This window comes from Dioscorea cayenensis, chromosome 15 (genome assembly GCF_009730915.1).
Source record: "Dioscorea cayenensis subsp. rotundata cultivar TDr96_F1 chromosome 15, TDr96_F1_v2_PseudoChromosome.rev07_lg8_w22 25.fasta, whole genome shotgun sequence".
Taxonomy (NCBI): domain Eukaryota; kingdom Viridiplantae; phylum Streptophyta; class Magnoliopsida; order Dioscoreales; family Dioscoreaceae; genus Dioscorea; species Dioscorea cayenensis.
In genome coordinates, this window is record NC_052485.1 from 20,951,497 (window position 1) to 20,979,426 (window position 27,930).

Sequence of the window (27,930 nt, forward strand, 5' to 3'; positions counted from 1 at the left end):
TATGTATGGTTTACCTTCAAGAGTTGTTATTAAGGTTGATGTTTTTCTTCTATATATGGTTTACCTTTAGAAGCTAATGAATGGAAACACAATGATAGGTGTAGGATCAGGGCCGGCCTGGCATGCATCCGTGTGTTCATGAGAAGGTGATGAGTTGAAGTTCAAGAAGACAGGTATCAATCTAGCACTGCTTTTTCATTTGTTCAGTAATTTTGTCATTGTATTCAAGTTTGAGAAATTTGTTTTTGTTTAAAAGAATCAAATTACTATGAACTTTCTTCCTCTGTCTTGAATAGAGTAATGTTGATGTGCTTCTGTTTGTGTGCTCATGTGCAAGTTTGCAGGCAGATATGTCTTTTGCAACCCTGTGTGAATCTGCAAATGGTTTAATCAGTTCCTGGTTGCCATTTAGTAAAATACATCTGTTCAACAATTTGTTAGCATGCATTATGGATGGATTTATGTTGAACATGTGGTGAAATTTTCGATGATGTTTTTTTTGTCCTTTTTCTTGCAACTGGTCTAGATGCTTAGGCCGCTTAAGTAAGTGCCAGTCCATCATCTGGTAATTGAATCTGTTCCTTGAAGAGGTTGATAGAGAAGGAAAGACTTATTTGCAAGGCTATGATCTTAAAAACCATGCATCTGACTAAAAGTTATGCGGAAAGAAAGTTAATCCTAAGCAATGCTACTCTGCAGTAATCTTTTGTGAAGGATGATGTAATCCTATGTCAATCATTCTAGCTTTGTTGATTTGTATTTGCATAAGATATATTACTAATTATATTGTGGCTCCACTGCAGGCATATGGTCACATAGATATTTTTGTGTCAAACGTGGCAGTTAATCCAATAGTGGATAACATTTTGGATTCCCAAGAGCAGGTTCTTGATAAACTCTGGGAAGTTAATGTTAAAGCAGTTATTCTTCTTCTGCAGGTATTGATTAATGTCTAATTGCAGCCATTTAATTGCTGGGATTTGTAGTTACATCTTATTGTTAGAGCTTTTTTTCAACTCTAGCTTGTTTTATTTAGGTTGCTGCTCCCCCCTTGAAAAAGGGATCATCTGTTATTCTAATATCTTCAATTGGAGGTTATTTTCCACCTGCAAAAATGGCCATGTATGGTGTCACAAAGACAGCTCTTCTTGGGCTTACGGAGGTACTTTATCTAGCAGTTTATTTGCCATCCTGAACTGTTAGTTGTAGCACAAGAGTATATGGAAATGCTTTGTGAGTTTCTGTCCATGGCACCCTCAAAAGATATTGTTTCTTCAGACCTATCATGGACTTTGTATTCTCTGACTTGAAATCATGGCCTTTGTCCTCACCATCCTGGGGTCCTCATGAGCAGGATGAAACCCAAACATGAACCATAGTGTCTTGAAGTTAGGATATATGGTTGAGGGGATCAAATGCATTGTAAGTTTATAAAGATGAATAGGAGCCATCCTCTGCCTTCCTCCCCCTAAAGAGGAGCCATCCTCTGCCTTCCTCCCCCTAAAGAGAAGATCCTTCTCCTGCAGGATCTTTGTTAACTTTTCTCCGAGGACTTGTTGATGTTTTTTTCAACAAGGTGGCTAACCAATTTTGTTGAGGATGGATGGATAAAAAATAAGGAAACTTTAGTTTCTTCCTCATTCAGCCAAATGAAGTTTTTGCCCTCCATGGATGGCAACAAAAATTGGATTGCAGATTATGTCATTCAGATTTGATTTCACATGTTGTGTCCATCACAACTAACAATAATATATATATATATATATATATATATATATATTGTTATCTTGTAAATTGTTGTTTTCGATTATGTAGTGGGTACAAGTAAGTTTGTGCCTGGAGATAGAAAATTTGTTAAAATTACGCCTTTCTAATAGCTACTTAGTGAAAAAGTTTCAATAATTTAGTGAAGAAAGTATAGTAAAATAGCTTCAAGCATTTAGATTACTTAACCATGAAGTCATAACCTCTATATATAGAGCTATTGAGGCAATATTCTAACAATCAATATCATCAACCATCAATCTAACACTCTCCTTGCTATCAGTTTTTTCCAATTTTGTCCCATTTTAATATTTGCCAGACTTCCGAAAACTAAAATTCCAGATTGTATATTGATTGGTACAATACTGAACCTCATTAATGATATGTATGGAGGTTAAAATTTAATGTTTAGGTATTTTAAAAGCCTTCTTAAGTAATGCACTTTCTTCTTCACAAGTTATACAAAAACTTCATGGCAAAATTTTTAAAACTTCTTCAAGGATTAACACTTAGAGGGGGTTTAATTTTAGCGCTCAGTCCTTTTCTTGATATTACTGAGACTGCAGTTTGGAGTTTTTCAAATTTTGATGTTTGCAATGGCTTAGTGAATATTATCAAAATTAATTCTTCAGTGTTGCTGTACTTCAGCCGTTTCCTGGAATTAGTAACTTCTCTAATTAGTACTTCTTAATTCTAATTTTTCAAGTAAGCCTTGTTCTTGATTCAACAACGAAACGCTGAAGAATAATAAGTTGCTGATATGTTCACTAAGGCAATGCAGAGATCAAAATTTGAACTACCAACTCTGCTAGTAGTAATACAGAAAACTGAGGGAGCAATATTACCCTTTTGATTATCATGTTTCAAGTGGTGCAACAATTTGGTGAAGGGAAACTGTAGTACTAATTACCCTATTACTTATTCAATAACCTTATAAATTACTTGATCATGAAATTGTAACCTTATACAGAGCTAGTGAGACTCAATATCTTATGATCAATATCAACTACCAATCAACTCTCATCTTTCCATCTTTTTTTCTACTTTATTTGCCCACTATTTGTGATGACTTCCTTAAAATATTCGAAGGGATGCATATTATACTACCAAAGTTTTTCAACTATTACTCACTTAATTGGATAATTATGAAGAACTGGTGGGGAAAAGTTGTGATCATTGTGTGAAATACATCTGAAAGACACTGCTATTATGCCATTTCATTTATGCTCAAAGTTGTGACTTGCGTGTTTGCAGGCCCTTGCAGCTGAGATGAGTCCCGACATTCGCGTTAACTGCATAGCTCCTAGGTTTGTACCCACTCATTTTGCCGATTTCATCACAAGAACCAAAACAGTTGTAAGTGATTCTATCTATAATCTTGTTTATGACTCAATCAATAGTTTCTCATAGGTAAAAGGTATGATTGCTTGGCCATGAGACACATTATGGTTCCCAAAAGGCAGTGTCAGAAAGCCAAGCAATATTATAGCAACAAAATCTTCTTCAGCTTCAGCAAGCACACTCTATTTATTCACTGCATCATGAATATTTATAAGAAATTGTATGCATACATCTTCTATAAGATAACATGCTTGTGCCTCAAAGACCTCATTATCCTTCTCTGCATTCACCTCTTACCAGCCATGGTGAAAACCAATACACTAGCACTTTGCATTCTAGTAGACACTGCAACCAACTGAGTTTTGCTTGCTGAAGTTGAACAAAGATTTGGTAGACATACTTCTTGCCTTCCTAACACTAATCATCTCTTGGATTCACTGGCAAACTATATGAAACTGTAGAGAAGATTGATAACCACTAGGCAATAAATGAAAAATGCATAGAGGAACAAAACATTGAGTTTTTGTTCAATCCTAAGCTCCCACAACTTTTCAGTTGCAGAAATCAAAGTATATGCATAGAGGAAGAACAGACATATTTTGTATGATGCGATTGTATCAATTATTTCATTTGAATCATTTGATAGGCCTCAACATATTAGCACTGCTAAAAATGCCAAGTGTAGAGATGACCCACATATTGATTTTTTCTTCAGACACCAAAACAGCAAATGATGGGTTTTGAAGAGTGGGAAGATGTTCATGTTCAAATTAATTGTTGCTTGGATATATTAAAAACTTTAATTTAATCTTGTAAGCTCATGGAGTAATCAAGCAGTTTGGTTTAGCCTTGAGTTAGTGACGATTTATGTTATACTTTATTTTAGTTAAAAATATACATATATATATATATATATATATATATATATATATATATACAGTGGGTTGTTAGAAAGTATGTTTAATTAAAACTAGTTCTTTATTTGAATCTCCCCATCTTTCTATTAGCTTTGAAAGAACCTAACCAAGACCACTTGCCAAGTAGCTCATGTTCAGCATGTATTGGAAACTGTTTTACATATGCAAGCAAGCAAAGCACAAAAGGAACTTCTAAACAAACATGAGACAACCTTAATTAGCTCCATTTAGATCAACCCCTTAACACCAATTGCCTAAATAAACAACTCTATGAACTCATAATCAAGAGAATCCTACAAGCTAAGACAAGAAAACATAATACTGAATAAATCTTAATAGTCCGTCTCATCGGCCTCCCAACTTTTATGTACACAGGATCTCTGAATTCATATTATTCTCAAAAAGCAATACATACAATCTCATGACAATAAAAGTATTGTAAACTAGCTTCTTATAGATGCTTTACTAGTACTGCTTTCAACATTGAAAAACAAGTAGCTTTTGCAATTGGAGAAACTTACATGTCCGCAACTACTAAAAAACCCACCAAGTTCTTCCTCAATTAACTTTGCTCAATTAGGGAAAAAGCTGTCACAAAGCAAAGCAACATTTCACAAACGAGAACACAGTTGATCAGAAAAATTACACTGCTCAACGTTTGAAACATAAGCAATCCGCCAAGTACAATCTTCAATTTTTTGTTTATGTTCAATGATTATGCTTTGAGGATATTATTAAAAATAAATAAATGAACCTGTTGAGTGGAGAGAATATCTAGAACTTAATTTTATTAATACTTCAAAAATTTACACTCTATTATACTACCACTCTCTCACTAGCACTCACTCACACTATGCACTCACTCTCACTCTATGCACTCACTTGGCTTGCTTTGGCTTGTATGGTTATGTTAGCAACGGGAGAACCTTATTTATAGGGTGCTAAGTCGGTCGTTTAGTGGAATCTGGAAGCATCAAGGCTTGGTTGGTGCTGACTTCAAGATAATGCTGTATAAAGTCGGTGATAAAGCTTCCTTATATTGGCGATGATTCAAGTGCCTTCTAGAAGCTCCGAATGATGATGTTCTTCATTCCTCCCCTCAACACCGATTTCCCTTGAATTGATGCTTTTCTCAGTATTCCTAGTTGTGCATGTAAATCTTTAAATTTCTTTGTGCTGAGACTTTTAGTGAAGATATCAACAATTTGCTCTTATGTGGGTGTCAACTTCATGTGAATCTCACCTTGCAGCACTTTTTTCTCTTACGAAGTGGTAGCATACCTCAATATGCTTGGTTCTAGCATGAAACATTAGATTTTCAGCTAGACACACTGCTGACCTATTACCACAATGAAGTGGTGCTTGTTCAATTAGTTGGTGAAGATCTCTCAGCAATTGCATCAACCACATGCTTTCTTATGCTGTCATAGCTGCCGCTTTATATTTTGTTTCTGTTGTGGAGAGAGATACAATAGGTTGCCTCTTGCTACACCATGACACTGCTCCTGATCCTAAGTTGAAGAAGTAACATGCCGTTAACCGTCTTGTGTCACAATCTCCAGTGTAATCTGCGTCACAATATCTAGTTACTTGGCATCCTTCACCTTTACGATATAGAATACCGTAATCTACAGTTCCTTTTAGGTATCGAAGTATCCGTCGAACTACTTCCAAGTGTGGCTTCTTGGGAATTTGCATGTAGCAACTTGCTACTCCAATTGCATATGCCAAGTCAGGTCGAGTAATAGTTAGATAGATAAGGCTACCTACCAGTTGTTGATACATCCGTGAATCTTCCAGTTGTTTCCATTCTCCAGTACGAAGCTTGATGTTTGGTGTCATTGGTGTAGACAGTAGCTTGCATTCCAGCATTCCATGTCTCTAATAGATTCTTTGCATACTTTTGTTGACAAAGGAACATATCTTCCTTTGTCTTCTCAACTTCAAGCCTTAGGAAATGCTTCAATTCTTCAAGCTCCTTCATTTGGGACCGGATTGAAAGATTGTCCTTCGTGTGTTGGATTTTTTCAGTGAGATCTCCGGTTAAGATGAGGTTATCAACGTACACTAGGACTATGGCCATCTTGCCTCCTGTGTGTTTGACGAATAGGCTTGAATTTGATGATGTCAACCTATAGCTATTTGTACAAGAAACTATGCAATTTTCCTATCCATGCTCTTGGAGCATGCTTCAAGCCATATAATGCCTTTTTGAGCTTGCATACATACTCTGGATGAGCCTTGCTCTCAAATCCTTGTGGTTGCTCCATGTTGATGTCTCAATTAAACTCTCCATGTAGGAAGACATTCTTCACATCCATCTTCCAAAACTTCCAAATTTTGCTTACTGCTAGAGCTAGTAGTACTCGTACTATTGTGAGCTTTTCTACTGGACTAAATGTCTCATCATAGTCTATTCCATACTGTTGTGAGAATCCTCATGCCACGAGTCAAGCTTTGTATCTTTCGACTGTTTCATCTGCTCTTGGTTTTGCTTCTTCTGGCTTTGGCACCAACTCCCACATCTGATTTTGCTTGAGAGCTGTTATCTCTTCCTCCATTGCCTTCCTCCATTTATCACTTTTGACTGCCTCTTGATAAGTTGTTGGTTCTTCAACTTCCATGATTAGTGCAACATTTGTATACTTAGGATTGAGATGCCTTACTCTGGATGATCTCCTTAAGGGTGGAGGCATTTCTTCTGGAAAAAATGCGGAGTCTTCTTCAGCTTCACCATAAACTCCTGTCTTCCATGGACTCTTGGTCACTGATGATCTTGGACTTTCTTCTTATTTATTTATTGGAACCTCTTGAGCTTGGTCTTATAACTCTTCTTCTACCATTGTCTCAGTCTCCTTGATATTTGGTTAGACTGAGTCTATTGAAGGCCACCAAGGTGAGGCTTCATCAAAGACTATATTCCTTGATGTATGGATGCGCCCGGTCACTGGATCACAATACCTTCATCCTTTACGCTCATCGTCATAGACAACAAAGAAACACTGTACCGCCTTCTTATCGAACTTGGTTTTGAGGTAATCAGGTACAAAGACATGGCACACACATCCAAAGATCTTGAAGTGGCTTAATGTAGGTTTAATCTTCCATAGTCTTTGGAATGGAGAGACGAAACCCATCTTCTCCTGAGAAAACTGGTTGAAAATGTGAGTTGTTGTTCTCATGCATTCGGCCTAAAACCTTCCTGGCACATTCTTGGTATACAACATGCTTCGGAATACTTCTGCAATATGGCGATTCTTTCTTTCATCTACGCCATTTTGTTGTGGAGTGTTAGGGCAAGTTAGTTGTCTCTGGATTCGAGCTCACTTTCTGCCTTTTCCTTGAAGTTTTTAAATTTGGATAATGCTTCAAATTTTTCTTCATGAAAAATACCCATGAGTATCTTTAGAAGTCGTCGATAAAGATTATTATGTATTTGGTACCACTTATTGATGCTTGTTTGACTAGGACAAATACGTCAGAGTGTACCAGCTCCAAAGGCTCCTTCGCTCTATATTTAGATTTTTTAAAGGAAGTTGGTGAGACTTACCGAATTGGCACCCCATGCAAACCGTGTTAGTCTGTACTTCTATGTTGGACAAGCCTTTGACCATTGACCTCTCGATCATTATCTTTAGCTTGTGATAGCTCACATGCCCCAATCGTGCGTGCCAGAGACTAGATGTCTCGTTCTTCTGGGTCTTATCCACATAGGTTGATTACGTCGACATCATATAGATAAAGTCCAATTTGTAGCCTTTTATTACTGGTGTGCCTGACACCTTTACATTGCGGTACACCTTAACTCCCTATGGAACGAATAGCACATAATTTCCTTGTGCTGTTAGTTGTGAAACTGGCAACATGTTTTTCTTCATACATAGAACATGATAGACTCCCTGAAACTTAATTTGATCTAGATTGAAGCATAGAGAGATTAATGTCTTACCAATATGTGTGATGGATAACTTGGAGTTATTAGTTGTTACAATCACCTGCTTCCTTTGTACTTCTCAAGGTCCTCCGATTTCTTGATGTCACTAGTCATGTGGTTGGAGCAACTAGAGTCAATGATCAAGTCATTCTTATAGTTTATTCTCCCACTCCTTGATACTGCTGTTAAAGCCACTTCTTGTTCCTTCATTTCATTGTTTACAACTGCAAATGCTGCTTTAACGTCCCACTCATCTTCACTGTCATACCTTTGATGACTGGCTCCTTGGAAGCTTCTTGATGTTGTGTATTCCCTTGGCCTTTCTTCTTGTACCAACAACCTCTTTCATAGTGCCTTTTCTTCTCGCAATTGTAGCAACGATCATCTCGACTACTATCTTCTTTAGATGGACGGGTGTTGCTACTCCTTTGACTACAAGCCCTCCTGAAAAGTTAGTCTTTTCCTTTGACTTTCTTTGGTGTGCTGTCCTGTCTTTTGTTGCAGGTTTTTGGTTTGGGTTGAATTGATCCTTCCTTCTACGGTTGAACAGTGCCTTCTTCTCTTGCTTTAGGAAAACACCAACCATTTGCTTGACTAATACTTCCTGATTGGTGAGCATACTCTCCAACTCCAACAATGTTGGTTGAGTTGGCCAGCCTTGGATAGTAGCCATAAAGCCGTTGTATTCAAGTTTAAGGTTATTAATAATTATCCTACTCATTCGATGATCACTGATCTTCTCTTTAGGGGCTACCTGAGCAATCTCGCTGTATAGTAATTTTACCTTAGTGAAGTACTGACTAATCGTCATACTTCCTTGCAAGATTGTCATGAGCTCACTTTTAAGTAACTAGAGGCGCGCATCATTCTTCTTGGAGAAAAGTATCTGTTAGTGCAACCGCACTAGTTATTGGCATGATTTGACACCTAGACCAAGTGACGTGGCAACCAAGGTGACAAAGCATAATTGATGATGTGGCAAGCATGGTGACATGGCAAGGAGACTTGGAGTGCAAGGCAGACATCTTGAAGATCTTGATGGAGCTATTTTTAGTAAGTCTCTAACATGGAGCCAAATATCTTGAAGATCATGGTGAAGCTATCTTAAAGATCTTGGTGGAGTTATTTTTGGCAATGCCTTACAACTTGAAGACAAGATCATATCAAGACCATATTTAGGTGATTTGATTGAAGATTAAATATGGTGGAGCTTAATTAAAGAAAGATCTATTCATGGTGTGAATGAAGGAGATATGATTTGAAGAATCCTTGATGAGAATCATTGAAGTCTATTAACTAGCAAGATTTGAGGACCAAACTTGGGTGAATTGAAGATCAAGTTTGGAGAATATTTGAAGACCAAATTTAGGAGAAGTTTGGCAAGTTTCATGGAAGGCGACAGGGACGTGCGCCCTTGCGAGGGGACTGCGTGATGAGGAGGCGAGGAGGTAGGCTAGTTGCGTGCATCGGGATCGGGAGATTTGGGCTGCATCGACTCGGACTAAGCATGACCGGGAGGTTGATGGGTCTTGAGGTCGTCCGCAGCGTAACCGAACTCGAGTCAAGTCGTGATCGAGGGGCCATGTTGCAACTTATGTTACAACAGGGAGTTGCAACTGACTAATTTTTAGCGAGTTTTTTAAATTAGTAGCATGAGATTCTAAAAAGAGGTATGTGCTTATATTTGGGGACGTTGAGGCGTCTATATAAGTTACCTTGCTCGTAGATTGTAAGGTGTGACTCTTGAGTGACTCTTTGAGGAGAGTGTGTGAGCACCAGACAATCTAGAGAGGTAGTGATCTTTATTGTTGAGAGTGTGAGTGACAAGTGTTTGTACTCATCTATTTTTACCTCTTTTAGTGGATTGTTTATCTCCGGGCTTGGCCCCCCAGACGTAGGCGAGTGGACGCCGAACTGGGTTACCAACGTTGTGTGTCTCCTTGTGTTTGTTTGTGTGCTTTATCTTTATTGATTTGTGTGAGACTTCTATGAGTGCTTAAGTGCTACTTAATACCCACAAACCACACCGGAGGAACTAACAGTATCCAATGCAATCTTTGGTGTGGTAGCTTTTCTAATATATTCCAAAAGCTCATCTTCAACAGTTATTCTAAGAACAAACATTGTCTTACCGACCTTGATGCGCCACTTTTGCAGAACCTCATCTTTTGATTTTTCCACCGCTAAAGCCTTTTTCTCCTTTAATTTAGTGTCACCAGCATCAACTGATGGCATTGCTTCTTCAACAACGACATCTAGTGGAGTCATTTCGAACCCACCTACAACCTCCCATATGTCATGTCCTTATAGATAAGACTATATGCAGGCCTTCCAATTTATGTAATTGTGTTTGTTTAACTTCTTTAAACCACCAGTCGTACCTACAAGCTCCATAGCTGTATTTGGGTCGCCTGATGTCCTGCAAGCCTCCTTGGCAGAATATCGGTACTCCACTTACTCCGACTGGAGAGGTTCTTCCAATACTAGTGAAATCCTGATAATATATTTAGACACTCATTATCGATTTTGGCAAAACTAACCTGACAGCCTCATTCTAATACCAAAATTATTGAATGGAGAGAGAATATTTAGAACTTATTTTATTAATACATCAAAAATTTACACTCTATTATACTACCACTCTCTCACTTTCTCTCACTAGCACTCACTAATACCATGTACTCACTCTCACTCTATGCACTCACTGAGCTTTCTCTGGCTTGTCTGGTTACATTAGCAATAGAAAACCCTTATTTCTAGAATGCTAAGACGGTAGTTTAGTGAAATCTAGAAGCACCAAGGCTTAGGACCTGTTTGGATAGACCAAACTTATGTCATAATCTGTATAATAATATGCCATAATTTAATATTTTTTTTAATAATTATACCATATTAGTTGTTTGGATATTTATTTTAGAGTATAAAATTATGGCATAATATAAGTATTATGACATAAAAAAAATATTCGACTAAGAGGAATATTTTGTCATGGTAAAAAGTCTCTTTTTAGATCCAGCCACTAGCCACTGGTCCTGGCGGCCCTGCCGGCTTTCGGCGTCTCGTCGGAGGTCCGGGCGGCCTCCGGTGATAAGTCGGCGGTCCACCTGTGGTCCAGCCGGCCTTCGGTGACAAAGCCGCTGGTCCACCGGCGGTCTTGTCGCTGACCGACAGGTCTCTGAATTTTTTTTTTTTTTGTTAATCAAACACTTATTCAGTAAGAATAAAATATACCACAATTTTTATAATAATCACACTTCCTACGTAATAAAATTATACCATATTTTTTTATTTTGAAACCAAACAGAACCTTAGTTGGTGGAGACTTCAAGATAATGTTGTATAAAGTCGGTGATGAAGCTTCCTTATGTCGGTGATAATTCAAGTGCCTTCTAGAAGCTCCAAATGATGATGTTCTTGAGAACCAATGTTGAAATTCTTTGAATATCGATTTGTAATTGCACATGGCCTTCAAGTTTAAGGAACATTCAATGATAATTCATATAAAATAATTTGAATGATGCAGAATTCGGTGTTAGGTTTTCTAAATAAATTCAAGATCTCACTAAACTATATAAATACAATTTTGAAATCCAATAGAATTTACATAGAATCTTTGTAAAATTATAAATTATAAATTATTTTCCCTTTTAATATAAAATATCTATCAAATCATTTCTAAAATAAAATTTAATTTAGGATAAGTTCCCGGTGATAATTAATTTGTTAAGAACTAAAAGTATTATTAACTGTTTTAAATAGGTTCATAACTTTCTTAAAAATAAAATTATTTACTAAGTCCTTTTTCAAACAAATAATATTTTTATTTTACTCTTATTAAATTGAAATTTGTACTAGAATTCTTTATCAATGAGCTATTATTAAAATTTATACACCAAAAGTCTCTTAATTTATTGGCACATGTACTAAATCCCTTAATGGCAAGTGTTGTCACTTATTTGTAAAAAAAAAAAAAAAACCAACTTCTTAAAACACACTCTAAATTAGAAGAATAAAGAATGTCTATGGATAATAAAATAGATTTTTAAAGAATCATTATGATACACGGGACAAAGAGTGAAGACTATAAAGGGGATTAGAGAGAGTTATATATTGGTTTTTATTATAAATAAACATAATATATTCAAATGCCGTAATGGATAAGTCTTTCAAGTATTTTTTTTTCAATTCAGAATATCACTTTAAAAAATCATATTATAAAAGTGATGTACGTAAAGATTCAATCTAAGTTATGTTCAAACAACAAAAAATATAATTAATTTTTATTAATTAATATAACAATAAGATTATCCTAATTGGAATTATAATATATACAAATGATATATGATATATGTGTGGATATTCATAATTCTCTCCTCTGTTGATTTTTAAAAATTTGCAGTACATTTTCATTTAAAAATACCACTTAAAAAAATTCATATTGTAATAGCGAGATACATAAAGATTTAATTTGAGTTAAGTTCCAACTTCCAACACAAAAATATCTAAATAATTTTATTAATTAATATAATGATAAGATTATCTTTGTTGGAATTATATAATAAATGCTAATGATGTATCATCCATGCATGCATATTCTTCACTCATTTATCCCACAATATTAACCCTTTAACTCACCATTAATTTCTTTATAAACGCACACCTTCCTTTCCAATGTCACTTTTATTGGGAACTTTACTTAAAAACATTAATTATCATCTTTAATTAAAAAAAATTCATTTGCCACATTTATTTAATATTAATAACAAAATTAAGAAAAAAAAAAAAAAATCCAAAAGCAAAGATATTAGAGAAAAAGCAAAGAAACAAACACAAAACCACAGTCCGTTTGTCTCATTGAACTTTTATTTCTCACTTTAAATTCAAACTATTTTTAAACTACCACAAAATGGTGCAGCACAAAACTACTCTATCAAGCGGCCGGGAACCCAAAAGGTAGTGGCCGGACGGTGGCAGACTCATTCCGAACAACTTTGTCATGCTTAAATTCATAGTTTCTGAGGACCTGATCATCAGAGAAGTGAAGGGCTCTGAGCATCCCTTCCCAACAATTCTCCCCAGAATACATCTCTTGTTATGGTCTCCACTGCGCGCATGGTTGACACCCTGTGAAATGAGTTATGAAAGGCCTTCTCCAACCATCCTTCCCAAACCTCATCTTCATCTCTCTTAGATACCTATCCCTTACAGTAGCATTGGCATTCGACGCCACTGTCTTCCTCTTCCTTAACTCTGGTGACCTCTTCTCAATCTCCAAATACTTGTCCTCAATCTTGTTCAACTTGCCAATGATCTTTAGCCAGTAACCCTGATCATTTATCAACCCATTTGTTTTTCTCATGTAAGAGAAGGTAAACAAGGGCAGACTGATCATCGGAGTCATTGAAGAGCTTGTCGGAGAACTCGGCTTTGAGGGTTTTGCCCCATGATTCATAGTTTGGGGTTTGAGGACCCATGGATGTCACGTCCCAGCCCCACAGCCGGGCCCGCGGACAGATCGGCCGCATCCAATGGGACTGGGCCCCACTGGGTGCAAGGCCTCAGCTAAAAACCTGGTCAGAGTCAACCCTAACAAGCAGATATGAATAGAACACAAAAGCACAAATAGGATACTGGAAACTGAAATACTACAAGTACGGACTTTAGCAGCCCTACAGAATACAAATACAACCCTAACGATTCAGAAATTACAAATACTAATCGAATACAAGTCTTACACTCACTGAGCGGGTAATAACAAGATACTGATAACGCAGACAATACGACTCTCTGACACCCCCCAGACCTAAACTTGATCTTCTCCTGCGAAAACAGAATACACAGAGTGCATGAGCCACAAGGGCCCAGATGGGATCGCGAGATAAACAACGGTATAGCGAGATATTGCGGAATAATAGCTCATGCTTCATACGAATACTGGAAAAATACGCAGAATCTTTGGGAATAATCCAAAAAAACACGAAAAAAACACGCAAAATACATCTCCCCGGCTAATAGCAAATCAACAGAGACGAGTCGGATCTTCGACTATGAAGTCGGGAACGAACGAGCGAGAATATCAGCAGTAGTAGCCGGATCTTCGACCGCGATCGGGGGTAGCGCTACTACTGAAAAAACATGTGCACATGGCTAGGGACTTACTCCTCCTAGTCAGGGCGAGCCGAAATGGAGATGTACTAAAAACCGCAGAAAATACGGAATACAGACAGAGGAATTACTGAATAAATAATGCAAATAAGAAAATAAATAAATAAACATAAATACCACGCAAATAAATAAAATTATCAAACAATGCAATAATTAAATAATAATTATTGCCAGAAATAAGGAATTATACAGTGCAAGAGCCTACCTGGCTCAGAACTACAGAGTTGGGTTCACCAAGTCCCGCGAACTACAGCCCGGTATGGATCTACCCAGACAGAATAATCTAATTTAGGTGACAAATCTTGGGCCGGGCCTAAATTACAACTATAGCTCAAGCTAATTCAACAAATAAAAGAGTTCAAAGCTAGCAAGACAACAGAACAATCATGCACATACTAGCAACTAAAAGTTTACAGGAGAAATAAGGAGTTAAGCCAACAAAAAAAAATCAACTATACATATACATATACTCCAGGAAGGCTATGAAATAAGCACCAGCACATCAAAATTTTCAAAACTAATAATCATCATTAACACATGTTTCATATTATATAAATCTATATTTCTAACATGCACTCACAAGCATTTATAAATAAGCTTCTTATTTAAAAGTAAAACTAAAATAAACTAAACATTAGCATGAAAAGCCAAGAAATGGATGAATTCTCAACGAAAAAGAATTTCTAAAACCTGAACTACACACATATATATATATAAGACATCAATTAAAAACCAAACTAAAACTTAAGATCTCATGATCAACAGGATTAAGAACTTAATTAAAAGGACAATGTTTAAGAGACATGCTTGCAGACATCATGTTTACATGTATCAAAAGAACACACTCTAGTTGCATGCTCATCTCACCAAATTAATTAATAAGAAAACAAATGCATCATGCCGATTTTCACTAAGGAAACATGCTGACAAACCAACATGCATGACCATATGTTTAATTTTATAAAAAAATATAATCAACTAACTTAACATGGCTGCATACTCACAATGTCAAGCTTACAAACATGGAAACCTATATTCAAATAATTCAAAACATGAATGCTAATTTACATGACCAGACTTACAAGATGCATACTCAAATATTATAATTAAATTATAGGCATCCCTTGGTAGATACAAGCTTGCAAAAATCAAGAGAGATAAATAAAAATCTTAACAAAAATAAGGCTGCAGATTCCAAACCTCTCTATGTTGCAACATGCACACATAGAATTTAAAGCTTAAAAATTACAAAAAGCATGCTACTCATAATTATTCAAAATGACCAAAAAAACACTCAATGACATGAAAAAAACATGCTCAAATAACTTCTCAGAATTCTAAAGAAAATAACAAGCTTACCTCTAAGCTTGTTGGTGACAAGTTCCACTCAAAAAAACCAAGCATAAAGAGAAAAAGAAAAATGACACCAAAAATTCGGCCAAGGTTGAGTTGTTTCAAGGATAAAAAGAGTTTGAGAGCAAGAAGATTGGTTGCACAGCTAAACCTATAAAAAGCAACCCATAAACTCAATTAAAAAGCCTCCACTAATCAAAAACAGGAAAAACCAATAATCCACCATCAGGCAAGATCCGGAAATTAAGGCAATGAAACAAATAGTGGGCCCACTCACTAAACACCTAGTCAAACCAGTCAAAGATAGATAAAAAAAAACAGACATTACAATGGAAGCCCAGACGTCCATGAAGTCAAGAGACCACTGGCAGTTGCGTTAAGGCTGGTCTAGCTACGTTTCTCGTAGACAAGATAAGGCCAGCCATGAACGATGAGGTTGTGGTTTTGGTACTTGTGGAGAGGGAGAGAGAAGTCCATGTCAGTGATGGCGGCGTCAGAGTCGACCCACCAGAACCACTCAGCTTCAGAGTGGGCAATCATGGTAGCATGAATGAGGGGGATCTTAGCCTAGTAAGTGATCATCATGAGAGGGTGGAGGAGGATGGTGTTTTAGAAGAGATCAATGTTGTGCAGACGACAGTAGTCAACTTTGTTTTTGTAGAATTTGAGGAGCATAATGATGAGGAATAACGGGTTGAAGGGATGAGCATAATTAATGTTTGTGAAGAGAGGAGAAGTATTTTTGTGCTTTTGGGGAGCTCTTGGGAGTGACACTTGGGGAGAGCTTTGGACTTTATAGATTGATGATTTGTTAGGGTGTGGTTTTGTAAAAATATAAAATTGATGGTGTTTTAGTGTTTGAAAATCAAAATGATTAATTTTTTGTATGAATAAGTTTTAGAGAGCAAGTGGAGTTATATCAAATTGATAAAAATTTATTATTTTAGAAAAAAACGAGTGACTGGTTTTGTATCAATGAGTTTATCTAATAAAAAAAATGACTAAATTTTATTATTTAGAAATATTAAAATAAATAATTTCCTTTCCGTGAGATTAAGAGTGTGTTTCACTTGATTGAATTTATAGAATTTAATTATTTTATATATATATATAAAATGTTTTGTTTATATGCCAGTGAATTCAAGGAGCACTCATTGACTAAATTTTATTATTTTTAAAATATGAAAATGGAAGGTGATATATGAGCGACTTTTGGATAGTACTTATCGGTCCACTAAACTGACAAAATTTATAACTTTCAAAATATAGAATTGGCACGTGTTCTACCAGCTAGCGTTGAATAATGGTTATCACTTTATCAAACAGACTAAAATTATTTTTTCCCCCAGAATACAATAATAACCGGTGTCGTTAAGTGAAGTCTTGGGGAATCAAAATGACTTATTTTTTCATTTAGAAATATCAAACTATTCAATTATATTTTTATGAGATTGAGAGAGTATTCTATCAAAATCAATGGGCGAATTTAATTATCTTAATAAAATTAAAAATAATCTACTTTTGTGCTCATTGGTTTAGGAGAGTGACAATTAATTTTATTATTTTATTATTATTTTTTTAAAATGTAAAAGTGATAGGTGATTTTTTTTAATGATTACTATATATATATTAACAAATAAATAAAAAATGCTCCCATTTAATGAAAGTCATTGTCATACACAAACATGGAGTACATACTTAAATGAATTGTATTTTAAAAAAAATATATATCACAACACCTAGTTTTGACTTGGTTAATTTAGATGAGCTTTTCACCTTATTGAACTTACTAAAATTAATTATTTTTAAAACCATTAAAATAACACGTTTATTATCAATGAGTTTTTAATGTTACCATTTTATATTAGAAGGATAGTAACTTTTTCTTTTACCAAATGAGAGAGTAAAGGATTAACTACCTTTTACATATTAGTGAAGATGAATGGTTTGTTCACTTTATCATATATGTGTATATATATGGAATGCTAGTTGAATCAATTATATTCACTAAATTTATTAATTTTACAATATAAAATTATAGACGTTATATGGGTGAGTTTGGGAAGAATCAAATTGAACCCAGTTTTTTCATTAAAAGATATTGATACATTATTCTCTCTTAATCTGTCTATATTTTATACAATATATATATCACTACATATATATATATATATATTTATTTATGTATGTAATTAACTTTTGGTACCAGGTGATTTAAAAAGAAATAAATAAATAAGAGAAAGATATTGTTAAATTATATGCAGGCATAAATAACAACTTGTTTTTAATCTTAAAGTTTGAACTATCATTTGAAGGGGTGGTTTAAACTTAAAGTTTCTTTACTTTGTTGGTATAAATCATTTTTATATAAGCTAGTAAAAAAATAAAATTAGAAATTTCTTGTTAACTCTAAATTACATTTTGGTACTTTTCCATAAAAGTATTACAAAGCGAATGATTGGTGGGAAGATAATTCTTTAGAGTTAAAACCCTCATAAAGTAAAATTACAATGTTTGGTATGTATTCAAAATTGTTGATTAAAATCCATGAGTAGCGACATTCTAGTGTTTATTAAGTAAACACTATTGGAAATATTTTATTTTTATTTTTAATTTACCCTTCAACTAATTAATTAGTTAATATTTAATCATGCTATATAAAGTGATATTTAGCTCCCTCTCAATTCCCAAAAGTGAGACATCTGTATAATCATATTTGGTATTTCTCATTAACTTTTGATTTTGAAGATTTAATATTGTGTTGCATTAGTTTTAATCCCTGTGGAGTAGCTAGTCAAATGTGTATAATGCGGATTAGATTGCATGACCTTCTGAATGTACTCAATTTGAATTCTAAACAATCAAGTAAATTTAATATTTTAAATTATTGATTGATGTTTGATTTATTTGAATAATGAGATTAAAAAATTAGTGGAGGCTTACATCTTGTGGTCAATTAAGAATGGAATGATGATGCACCCTGCATTAGACTACCAATAGTGAGTCGCTGCAGTTGATCACCAATAAATTTTTTTTTTTTAAAAAAAAAAGCGAAATAGAAGAAAAAAAAGTGATGATATTTTAAACAAATCTATTTTATAATTTTTCCTTTCCGGTAAAGTAGATTTCTGGCCCTACCTTATGGAAAGTGATTCCATTGTATTAAGAAAAATAATCACATGGAATCCAACTTTCTTTGCTAAGAAAAATGTTCTAGCTAGATGGTGGATAGTAATTCTATCTTATAAAATTTCATGTAAAGGTCAGAAGAAATCTCATGTAAAAACTACACTTATCTTTTTATTGAATGTCAGCAACAAATTAAAAAGAGCTTGTACATCATATTTATACTAAAACAAAACTAAACGAGATAAACATTGTAATGTGACTATAATCCTTCAAATCAAGCTAGAACTATATATCTCTTTGATTGTGATTGAGCTATACTCAAGTCAATCCTATCACCAAAGATATCTCTACTAATTGGTTATGAGGATCACATGCATTCTTATCACTCCAAATTATCTTCTGCTTGCTCTAGTGGTGGATCAGTTGTGTAATAAAGATCTCCTTCTCCGTATATTATTATTATTATTATTATTATTATTATTATTATTATTATTGCTAAGCAAGGGCGTGCGAAGCCTTGGCAATAGGGATGACAACAGGTCTGATCGGGTGAGGATTTTACCATACCCGTACCCATACCCGCTACCCCGCAAGTATACCCGAACCCGAACCAGAACCCGAACCCGAACCCAAACCCGACGGGTTTTAAAAACCCAACCCACACCCGCACTCGACGGGTAATAGGGTACTCCATGGGTATACCCGCCCCGCCCGCCTCCATATTAAAAAAATTAATTAAAAATTTTTATAGAAAAAAATAACTTAAAAAGTAATTATAATTTTTTTATAAAATAAAATAAAATTATTGTAAAATTACAAGACTAAACAAAGAGGAAAAATAAAAAACCCTAAATTCTTAAGTTGTAGAACATATTAGTATATATATATATTATATAAATATTTTAGTAATTTTAATTTCGAGTGGATATAGGTTCGGGTATGGGTCGGGTATTAAAATTCTCATACTCGCACCTGAATCCATTTCATACAAGTCGGGTTTTATCCGAACTCAACCCGAAACCCGGTCAAATCGGGTTTTACCCGTCAAATTCGGTCGGGTCAGGTCAGATTTGGATATTATTGCCATCCTTACTTGGCAGTTGGTCCATTATACAATTTATACTTAATTATAGCCCATCTATTTTTTTGTTTACAAACCAATAATATAATATAATTTATTTACTTATTTATTTATGTATATTTTGCAATTAACACATGCAGTATCATCAAATCTCAGCGGGATTTATCATCAGATGATGACTTTTTAATGAAGGTGACACGCAATCACAAAGCAACATCTGGAATTACATAAGTCATCTGACGTGGCATACTATAATTTATCTTGCCTTGGTTTGGGTGCGTTGTGAGCCGCAGTGTTCAATTCTCAATTTATTTGGTCAAATATTTATTTAATTATATATTAAAAATAAGACATAGCTAAAAGCATGTTATTTATTTAAAACAAAATAATAATTTAAGACATTGTAAGAATATCTTTGTAATCATAAGCACAATTCAATATATTATAAGTTGAATTCCACTTACGAGGAACATCGGAAATAAATTTTTTATATTTTTTCCCCCATTTGCCTACAAAATCTTTTGAATTCATGCTTTCATGAAGAAGCTTTTGTTGCATATAAAATAGCTCCTCTAACTTTACGAATATGAGGATTAATAATTTTTAGACCATCTCTAACACATTAATTTAATATATGGCATATACAACGAACATGAAAAAAATTTCCAGAAAACATAGGCTCTAAATGCAATTGTAACATATCAACGGCACAATTATTTGCCGAAGCATTGTCAAGAGTGATTGAAAATACAAATTTCTCAATTTTGTACTCATTAATAGTACCCATGATGTAACCGGCAATATTACATGCGGTATGTTGGTATTCTAACTCAATAAACTCAAAATATGTTTTTGCAATGTCCAATTATTATCAATATAATGAGCGGTAACACAAAGATAATCGAAATTATTTGGAGTAGACCAAATATCGGAAGTAAGAGAAATTTTAAATAAACCTTTAGATATTTCAGAAATTAATTTTTCTTTATATTCTTCATAAATAATAAGACAATACTTTCTCATAGTAGTCCTTGAAACGGATTTAAAATTCGGATTAAAACCCTTAACTTACATTTTTATAAACGCGAGATTTTCAACAAGATAAAAAGGTTGTTCATTTTGAATAATAAATTTTGCAACTCATTTTCTTGCATTTTCATTGGAAAAAACAAAAGTTCCAATACTTGAATTTGCAAAACTAATTTGTGTTTGGGAAAGATCATTTTGACTAGTATTATGTTTGTCGGCATGCCTTTTCAAATGACCCGTTCCACCCGAAGTTTGACAAGAAAAATCTTTTTTGCATTTTTTACAAACGGCATGAGTCCCTTTGTTTGGAATTTCAATAATATTATAAAATTGCCATACACCCGAAGTTCTTTTTCTTGTGCTTGTTGGAGGCTTGCTACTGGATGCTCCCATATTAGGAGATTCAGTAACAGGCTCATGCTCAGGTTGTGAATCATCAAAATTTTCGGAGTTGTTTTCATTAAAAAAAAAATAGTGTATCGAAAGGGAAATTGGGAGAGCCGGCCATTATAAAAAATAAAAAAAAGTTTAGGATTACCTCAACCTTGATGATGTAAATTTAATTTGTGGTTTTCTTGAAAAGTCCGAATTGATGAATTGATGAAAAGGTGGGGGAATTGCCGGATTGATGAAACACTTGAGCCAGATTTGACAAACTTCAAATCTTGAACTTGAAGAGATTGAGAACTAAGAGAGCTTGGAGTCTTCAATGCTTGAGAGATTAGAACAAGAATGAGTAATTTGGTGTGGAGAAATATGTAAGTGTTTGAGTTTATTTATAGGTTTTTTAAATTTTTCTAATTTCCAAAATACCCTTGTAAACTAGCCGTTTATTGTTGTTAAAAAGAGTAAAAAAAGTAATTATATTTCAAAGTCTAAAATAGCCTTAAAAACTAGCCGTTTTATAGTTGTTAGAGGGGCTATAAATGTCATTTTCTTGTATTTAAATAGTTGGAGAAACAAATAATAAAAAAAAATGGTGGGTCGTGTCGGGCCGCCCAATCAGACTAGTGGCAGGCGTCTTTCGGGCTCGCGTGCTTGGGCCACCCGGCCAGGCGGGCCGCGAGCGCGTGCCGCCCACGAGCCACCAACTCGTGGCCGGCACGACCCGAGATATTGGTCGCCGACTGCCTGCAGCATCGTAGTCGTCGTGCAGGTGCCGTGCACGCCCAAACCGTGCTAGGCCGTCTGCGGGCTCGAGCCGACACGCCCGTTTTATAACTCTAATTGTAACATAGAATTGGTCTCTCGATATCTTAATTGTTAAAGAAAAAAGTTATCATTATTCTATTATTAATAGTTATTTTAATATTCTTTATTTTTTTAATTTAATTTTAATTTTGATTAATGTTGAATGTACTTAAATGTGGTTCTCAATCTATGGATGTTTTTAAATGCACTGGTGTTGTTATTTCAAAGCCATTCTTGTATCAGTTAATAGACATATATATGCAGAAGCTTACATGACGGTGGTCTTTTATGGATAATTTATAAATAATTCGGTTTTATTGTGGTATAATATTAATTATGCATATATAAAATTTTGCCAAGTATTCACCTAATTTCCAATTAATAATACCGATCTAACCAAATTTGGTTATTAGTACATGGATATTGTTATAGTATAATAATGTTACTATTTTAGATAATTTGGATGAAAGAACAAATTTTTAAATAAATATTTTCTTTATAAGATTTCCATTGGTATTTATAGAAAAAAAGGTGGAAAATCCCGAAGCTTACACATCAGCATTTATCCAATTTTTGTCATACTAAACATAACAAATGAATTTTTTTATAAATAAATAAATAAAATTTCCAGAAGACATTGCAATTGCAATTGCTATTTTGAGTGGCAGTAAATCCTTCCGCTTACTAATGACCCTGACTTTTTATGAATAATTTATAAATATTTGATTTCATAAAGACATCATAATATATATATATATTATAAATGGATGGCTACAGTAACAATGATATCGCAGCATTTGACATTATTGTAACAACCTTCTAGATGTTACTGTAGCACTTGACCATGTGGTACTATAGCAGCTGTCATTACTGTTACTATTTCACCTACCAGTGTATTTTGGGTTGTTAGATTGAATCAATCCTAGTCATCCATTCAACCCCTGAATGCCTATAAATACCCCCCAAAAGAAGAAATAAATCTTCAAAGGTGTTTGGTAAATATTCTGGCTTTTTATTCTCTTTATACTTATAATATATCTATGAAAATGTATATATGTTTATATAAAAAGATGAGTTATTAGTTGCTTATACAATAATATATAAGTTTTTGGGATATCCACCTAATTTTTGTTGGCATTAGAAAGCTTGGTAAACTAGACTGGATATATATATATATATATATATATATATATATATATATATATATGTTGGTGTTTTTACAATATAACAATGCTATTATTGGTTGTTTGTGATCATTTAAATTATATTTGCAGAAAAAGAAGATTGTTAAAAATAAAAACTCCTTTGCTTAGATTGGTCAAATGATACTGACCCCACTATAAAAGATGTTTTATGTAAACTTTTATTCTCCATATTTTAAGACATGTCTAATATAGTGGTGCTATAAAAAATCACGGGCTTGCAGTCTAATCCCTGTATTCACTGAATGAGTGCTCATAAGTCGAATGATCAATTTCCGGTGTTGTGCATGCTTTTGACACTTGAATTGTCCACTTTGTCAAATAAATAAATATATAATACCATGGTGAAATTTTGTTGGGCCATTATGATAATTTACAAAAAATATTGTTAATAAAAAAAATTTATGATACTCAATAAATTTTTGCATAACATTAAAAAAATTTCATAATAAATTAAAATATTTAATAATTTTGTTATTGAAAAAAAAATTCCCATTAACTAATCCGCACATTAAAAATATGGAATCATTGTCAAGTATATATATTATTAATAAGTTTTATTGTATTTTTGAATCTTTATTTATATTAATAATACACATCAATATTATATATATATATATATATATATTATTGATCTCACATTTTTTATAGACATCCGTAGATGTTGATCTGACACCCCCTTTGTCACTATGGGGATGACCTACTATATATTATTTATTTAATTAAACTTTAAAATATTTTGTTATATTAAGCAAGTTATTTCTTTAATTTTCAAATTTTTATTTTTTTAGAAACAAATATATATTCATACAAATAGAATAAAAGCAACTTTAACAAGGCCTTGATGGACTTTTCCTTTCTTTCTTTCTTTTCCTTTATTCAATATATAAATTCACGTATAACTTATTATCTATATGAAATTAAAGCTCATAATCAAGTTGCTAGCACATTACTAGTTCCCTGTCACTATTAATGTACCAAAAACTTAAATTAAAGATAAAAATTAAAAAAAATCAATCACTTGATCTTTTTTTTTTTCAATATAACAAAGCAGCCACATTAATCAAACAACTTATAACACTCGCACAAATTCATACATTAAAAAAATAAAATAAAATTTGAATTTGGTTCATATAAATCTCATATGTTTAACTGAAACTTATGATTTTTTTATTATAAAAATCAAATCAATTTCTCAAATTTTTAATTGCTCCTATGGACTAAGGTTGAAATAATTAAAAAACCAGTCATTTACAATAATTAATTGTTGGCATAAACCCATTGGCCTAAAACCAATGGAACAAACCAATGGATTATAATCCATTAGCCCAAATCCAACTCCTCTTAATCCATGGATCACCCAAACAATGGCTGGCTTAAACCATTAACCTAAACCATGAACTTAATCCATGGATTAGTGCCCATGTGTTTAAGGAAAATGGTGGTTTTAGTTGGCCTATATATATGTGAGCCTATTCTCATTCTAAAACATAACCTTGAGTGAAGAATCAAGTGAAGAAGTGAGAGTGAGAAGAAATTAGAGAGAGAAGAAAAGTGTGGAAAAAATATTTTGAGAGTTAGTCCAATCTCCTAATATAAGAGAGAGTTCTGGTTTTCTCCTTGTTATTAGAGAGTTTGTAACTCCTGCAATTTTCCCACTTAGTAAATTCTTCTATCTTTGCCCGTGGTTTTTACCCTAATTGTTTAGGGGTTTTCCACGTAACATCTTTGTGTTCTTTATTTTTCCAGCATTCCTTTTATTTATTTTACTGCTGTACTGCTCTATTCGATCCTACATTTTACAACATTAATGAAGGTCTTTTTTTTAAAGTTAAGGATTAGTAATCCTTTTTAATAATCTAATAGATTCTATATTACATATCGATGAGAAAGAAACTTATCATCTCCACGTTAGAAAATTAGTAATTCTACCACTTACGAAATGAGAAATTAAAGAATCAACTCTTCATGTGATTGCCTTGTCCATCTTATCATTGAGTAATGAATCCAACTTACAATCTTACTTTCCTGCATGTGAAAAATGACCATATATATCATTATAAATCTTCATTCTAATAATAATTTTAATATTTTTTCCCTTAAAGAAGATGAGGTGAATTAATTGGTGCACTAGTTGTTGAAAATAATTGAGCTATGAAAACGAATAAAAAACTCAACTTATAATTCTTTTCACATGGCTAAGCATACTCCCAAAAAATTTCTTATTTTTCCTTTTTATAAATGTCACCAGGTTATCAGGGCAAATCATAATTGACGTCCCGCTAATATATTTTCACCCAATGATACGAGATTTGTGTTGCAAGTCTGAACTCATAATTGGGAATACATTACCATACTATAACTTGAATTTGAGACTTTTTGAATGTGCCACATTAATGTCTTTCACAATAGCAATAAGATTACTAGACTATGAACCTTTTGGCTGTTGAGTCAAATTTTGATTTTGAATTTTTTATTTTAAATTTTTTATTTGAAATTTAACTAAATTTTTAGCTTAGAATAATTGGGCTGAATTATCTATATATATATATATATATATAACATTATATCAAGCACATATCCTTCAAATAGTAAAAGTGTATAATAATTATTATAATAAAAATATATTATTATATATTATTATTATTTTTTAAAATAAAATTTAATAGCAAATAAACACCCACAATTAGACTTGCTCACAAAAAAAAAAAAATAATAATTCTAACCGTACCCATTTTGTTAGAAGATAGGATTACACAAATATTATATTTTAAAATATACACATGAAAATATATATTTTTTATAAAATATAAATATTTTGTTTTCATTCATCACACATAACGACTTGCAAGTCTTGAGTCAAGGTCATCACCTGCCCCGCTGTTCACTAGTCAAACCCACCTTCTGAAACTTTCAATGAAAACATCAAAGAAACAAAGGCCGGCATCCCAACACAACCAATGCAACATCATCATCATCATCTACATCATGTTCATTCTCATCTTCTCCTTCCTCGTTTTCCCCCTTTGCCATGCAGCCATCTTTGACATAGTAAACCAATGCTCTTACACCATCTGGCCAGCTGCCATCCCTGGCGGTGGCAGCAAACTCGAACCTGGACAAAACTGGACCATCTTCGTCAACCCTGGGATGGACGACGCTCGTATCTGGGCCAGGACTGGCTGCACCTTCAACTCCTCAGGTTATTGCCAGTGTGAGACAGGGGATTGTGACGGCCTCTTGGAATGCCAAACTTATGGATCATCGCCCAACACCCTCGCCGAGTTTACTCTCAACGGATTCAACAACCTCGACTTCATCGATGTCTCTCTCGTTGAGGGCTTCAACGTCCCCATGGAATTCAGTCCAATTGCTGGTTGCAACCATGTCATTCAGTACTCCACGAACATCACCGGACAGTGTCCAGATGAATTGAAGACCTCCGGGGGTTGCAACAATCCGTGCACAGTGTTTAAGACTGACGAGTATTGCTGTACATCTGGAAATTGCAAGCCCACAAACTACTCTAATATTTTCAAAGGACTCTGTCCGAATGCTTATAGCTACGTTATGGATGACGAGAGTAACACTTTTACTTGTATTGGAGGGACTGATTATAAGGTTGTTTTCTGCCCTAATAACAATGAGACTAAATCTAATCCTCCACCTAGTTCTGCTGGCTCCGCCACCTTTGACATCGTCAACAACTGCTCATACACTGTTTGGGCTGCAGCTGTGCCCGGTGGTGGCCAGAAACTTGACAATGGTCAAAGTTGGACTTTAGCATTCCGGAAAGGCACCACCGGTGGCCGTGTTTGGGCGCGCACAGGCTGCAACTTTGACAACTCCGGCCATGGCAGTTGTGAAACAGGTGACTGCAATGGCCTCTTGGAATGCCAAGCTTATGGCAACCCACCAAACACTATTGCTGAGTTTGCTCTAAACCAGTATGGCAACTTGGATTACATCGATATCTCTTTAGTTGATGGGTTTAACGTGCCAATGGACTTCAGTCCGACCGGTGGATGTGCTCGTGGGATCCAATGCTCGGCAGACATCAATGGGCAGTGTCCGACAGTGCTAAAGGCTACCGGTGGATGTAACAACCCTTGTACCGTGTTCAAAACAAATGAGTATTGTTGTACCTCAGGTAGCAGCTGCCAAGCAACTGATTATTCCAAGTTTTTCAAGAATCTATGCCCAGATGCTTATAGCTACCCTACGGATACTAGTACCTTTACTTGCCCTGCTGGGACTAATTATAAGGTTGTCTTCTGCCCATGAATTCGGATGTGAGATCATCTAGTGTCCATGCTTATTGCATGATATATATGTATGTATAATTAAGAAGTGGAGTCAGGCAGTCTTGTATTGGATTCTTCTTGATAATTAATTGGGTCACTGTAGCCTCTGTTACGAGAGATTGAATAGGAACCAAAAGGCTTTTATTAGCCCCCTTTTATTTAACTAATTAATGGTTTTCATCGATAACTCTATTTTAAATATAGCAGCAAGATCAGAAGCTTCAATGTTTTATTCAGTTCCGTAAAAACTTGACCATGAAGTTCCAAATAAGGACGGACTCTCTCCAACCAACAACCTCTCTTTTGGTTCGTTTCATAGCTCAATATTTGTAAATAATATTTACATAACGTTAAAATTCAATGAATTTTTTTTTTTAAGTTAAACTGTAACCAGAGGAAGAACCAGTGGTCTTGCACGGCAATCTCTTGGGTGGCGCTCAAATAATATATATATATATATATATATTTCTGAATGCAACAAGTGTTACATAAAACAGAATCATACACACCAATTGAGAAT

General features: G+C 34.2%; 3 protein-coding genes, 1 long non-coding RNA gene and 1 pseudogene across 4 annotated transcripts; 2 read left to right on the forward strand and 3 right to left on the reverse strand.

Annotated features, from left to right (window-relative positions):
• Window positions 1-122: 122 nt before the first annotated feature.
• Window positions 123-5,186, forward strand: LOC120277778 (tropinone reductase-like 3). Its single transcript, XM_039284618.1, has 5 exons — window positions 123-146; window positions 804-938; window positions 1,037-1,162; window positions 3,019-3,120; window positions 4,937-5,186. The coding sequence occupies exons 1-5, from the start codon at window positions 123-125 to the stop codon at window positions 5,069-5,071; spliced, it is 522 nt and encodes a 173-aa protein (XP_039140552.1). The 3' UTR covers window positions 5,072-5,186.
• Window positions 5,187-5,438: 252 nt separating this feature from the next.
• On the reverse strand, window positions 5,439-6,105 carry LOC120277779 (uncharacterized mitochondrial protein AtMg00810-like). Its single transcript, XM_039284620.1, has 2 exons — window positions 5,793-6,105; window positions 5,439-5,731 (listed from the first exon to the last, which is right to left on the reverse strand). The coding sequence occupies exons 1-2, from the start codon at window positions 6,103-6,105 to the stop codon at window positions 5,439-5,441; spliced, it is 606 nt and encodes a 201-aa protein (XP_039140554.1).
• Window positions 6,106-12,795: 6,690 nt separating this feature from the next.
• LOC120277000 lies at window positions 12,796-13,641 on the reverse strand (annotated as a pseudogene).
• A 58-nt stretch (window positions 13,642-13,699) lies between these two features.
• LOC120277001 lies at window positions 13,700-15,534 on the reverse strand. Its single transcript, XR_005541425.1, has 3 exons — window positions 15,481-15,534; window positions 14,327-14,386; window positions 13,700-13,776 (listed from the first exon to the last, which is right to left on the reverse strand). It is a non-coding gene; the product is annotated as an uncharacterized LOC120277001 (long non-coding RNA).
• A 10,488-nt stretch (window positions 15,535-26,022) lies between these two features.
• Window positions 26,023-27,582, forward strand: LOC120277780. Its single transcript, XM_039284621.1, has one exon. It carries the CDS (start codon window positions 26,023-26,025, stop codon window positions 27,388-27,390), a length of 1,368 nt encoding a protein of 455 aa, XP_039140555.1. The 3' UTR covers window positions 27,391-27,582.
• The last annotated feature ends 348 nt before the right edge of the window (window positions 27,583-27,930 follow it).

Bases quoted from the DNA above. Each gene is read 5' to 3' on its own strand.
- LOC120277778 (XM_039284618.1), top strand. From the start codon at position 123: ATGCATCCGTGTGTTCATGAGAAG. The intron at 1,163-3,018 runs GTACTTTATCTA...GCGTGTTTGCAG, and splicing joins CTCTTCTTGGGCTTACGGAG to GCCCTTGCAGCTGAGATGAG. The intron at 3,121-4,936 runs GTAAGTGATTCT...TGGTTATGTTAG, and splicing joins TCACAAGAACCAAAACAGTT to CAACGGGAGAACCTTATTTA.
- LOC120277779 (XM_039284620.1), bottom strand. From the start codon at position 6,105: ATGGCCATAGTCCTAGTGTACGTTGATAACCTCATCTTAACCGGAGAT. The intron at 5,732-5,792 runs GTAGGTAGCCTT...CAATTGGAGTAG, and splicing joins CACGGATGTATCAACAACTG to CAAGTTGCTACATGCAAATT.
- LOC120277780 (XM_039284621.1), top strand. From the start codon at position 26,023: ATGAAAACATCAAAGAAACAAAGGCCGGCATCCCAACACAACCAATGC.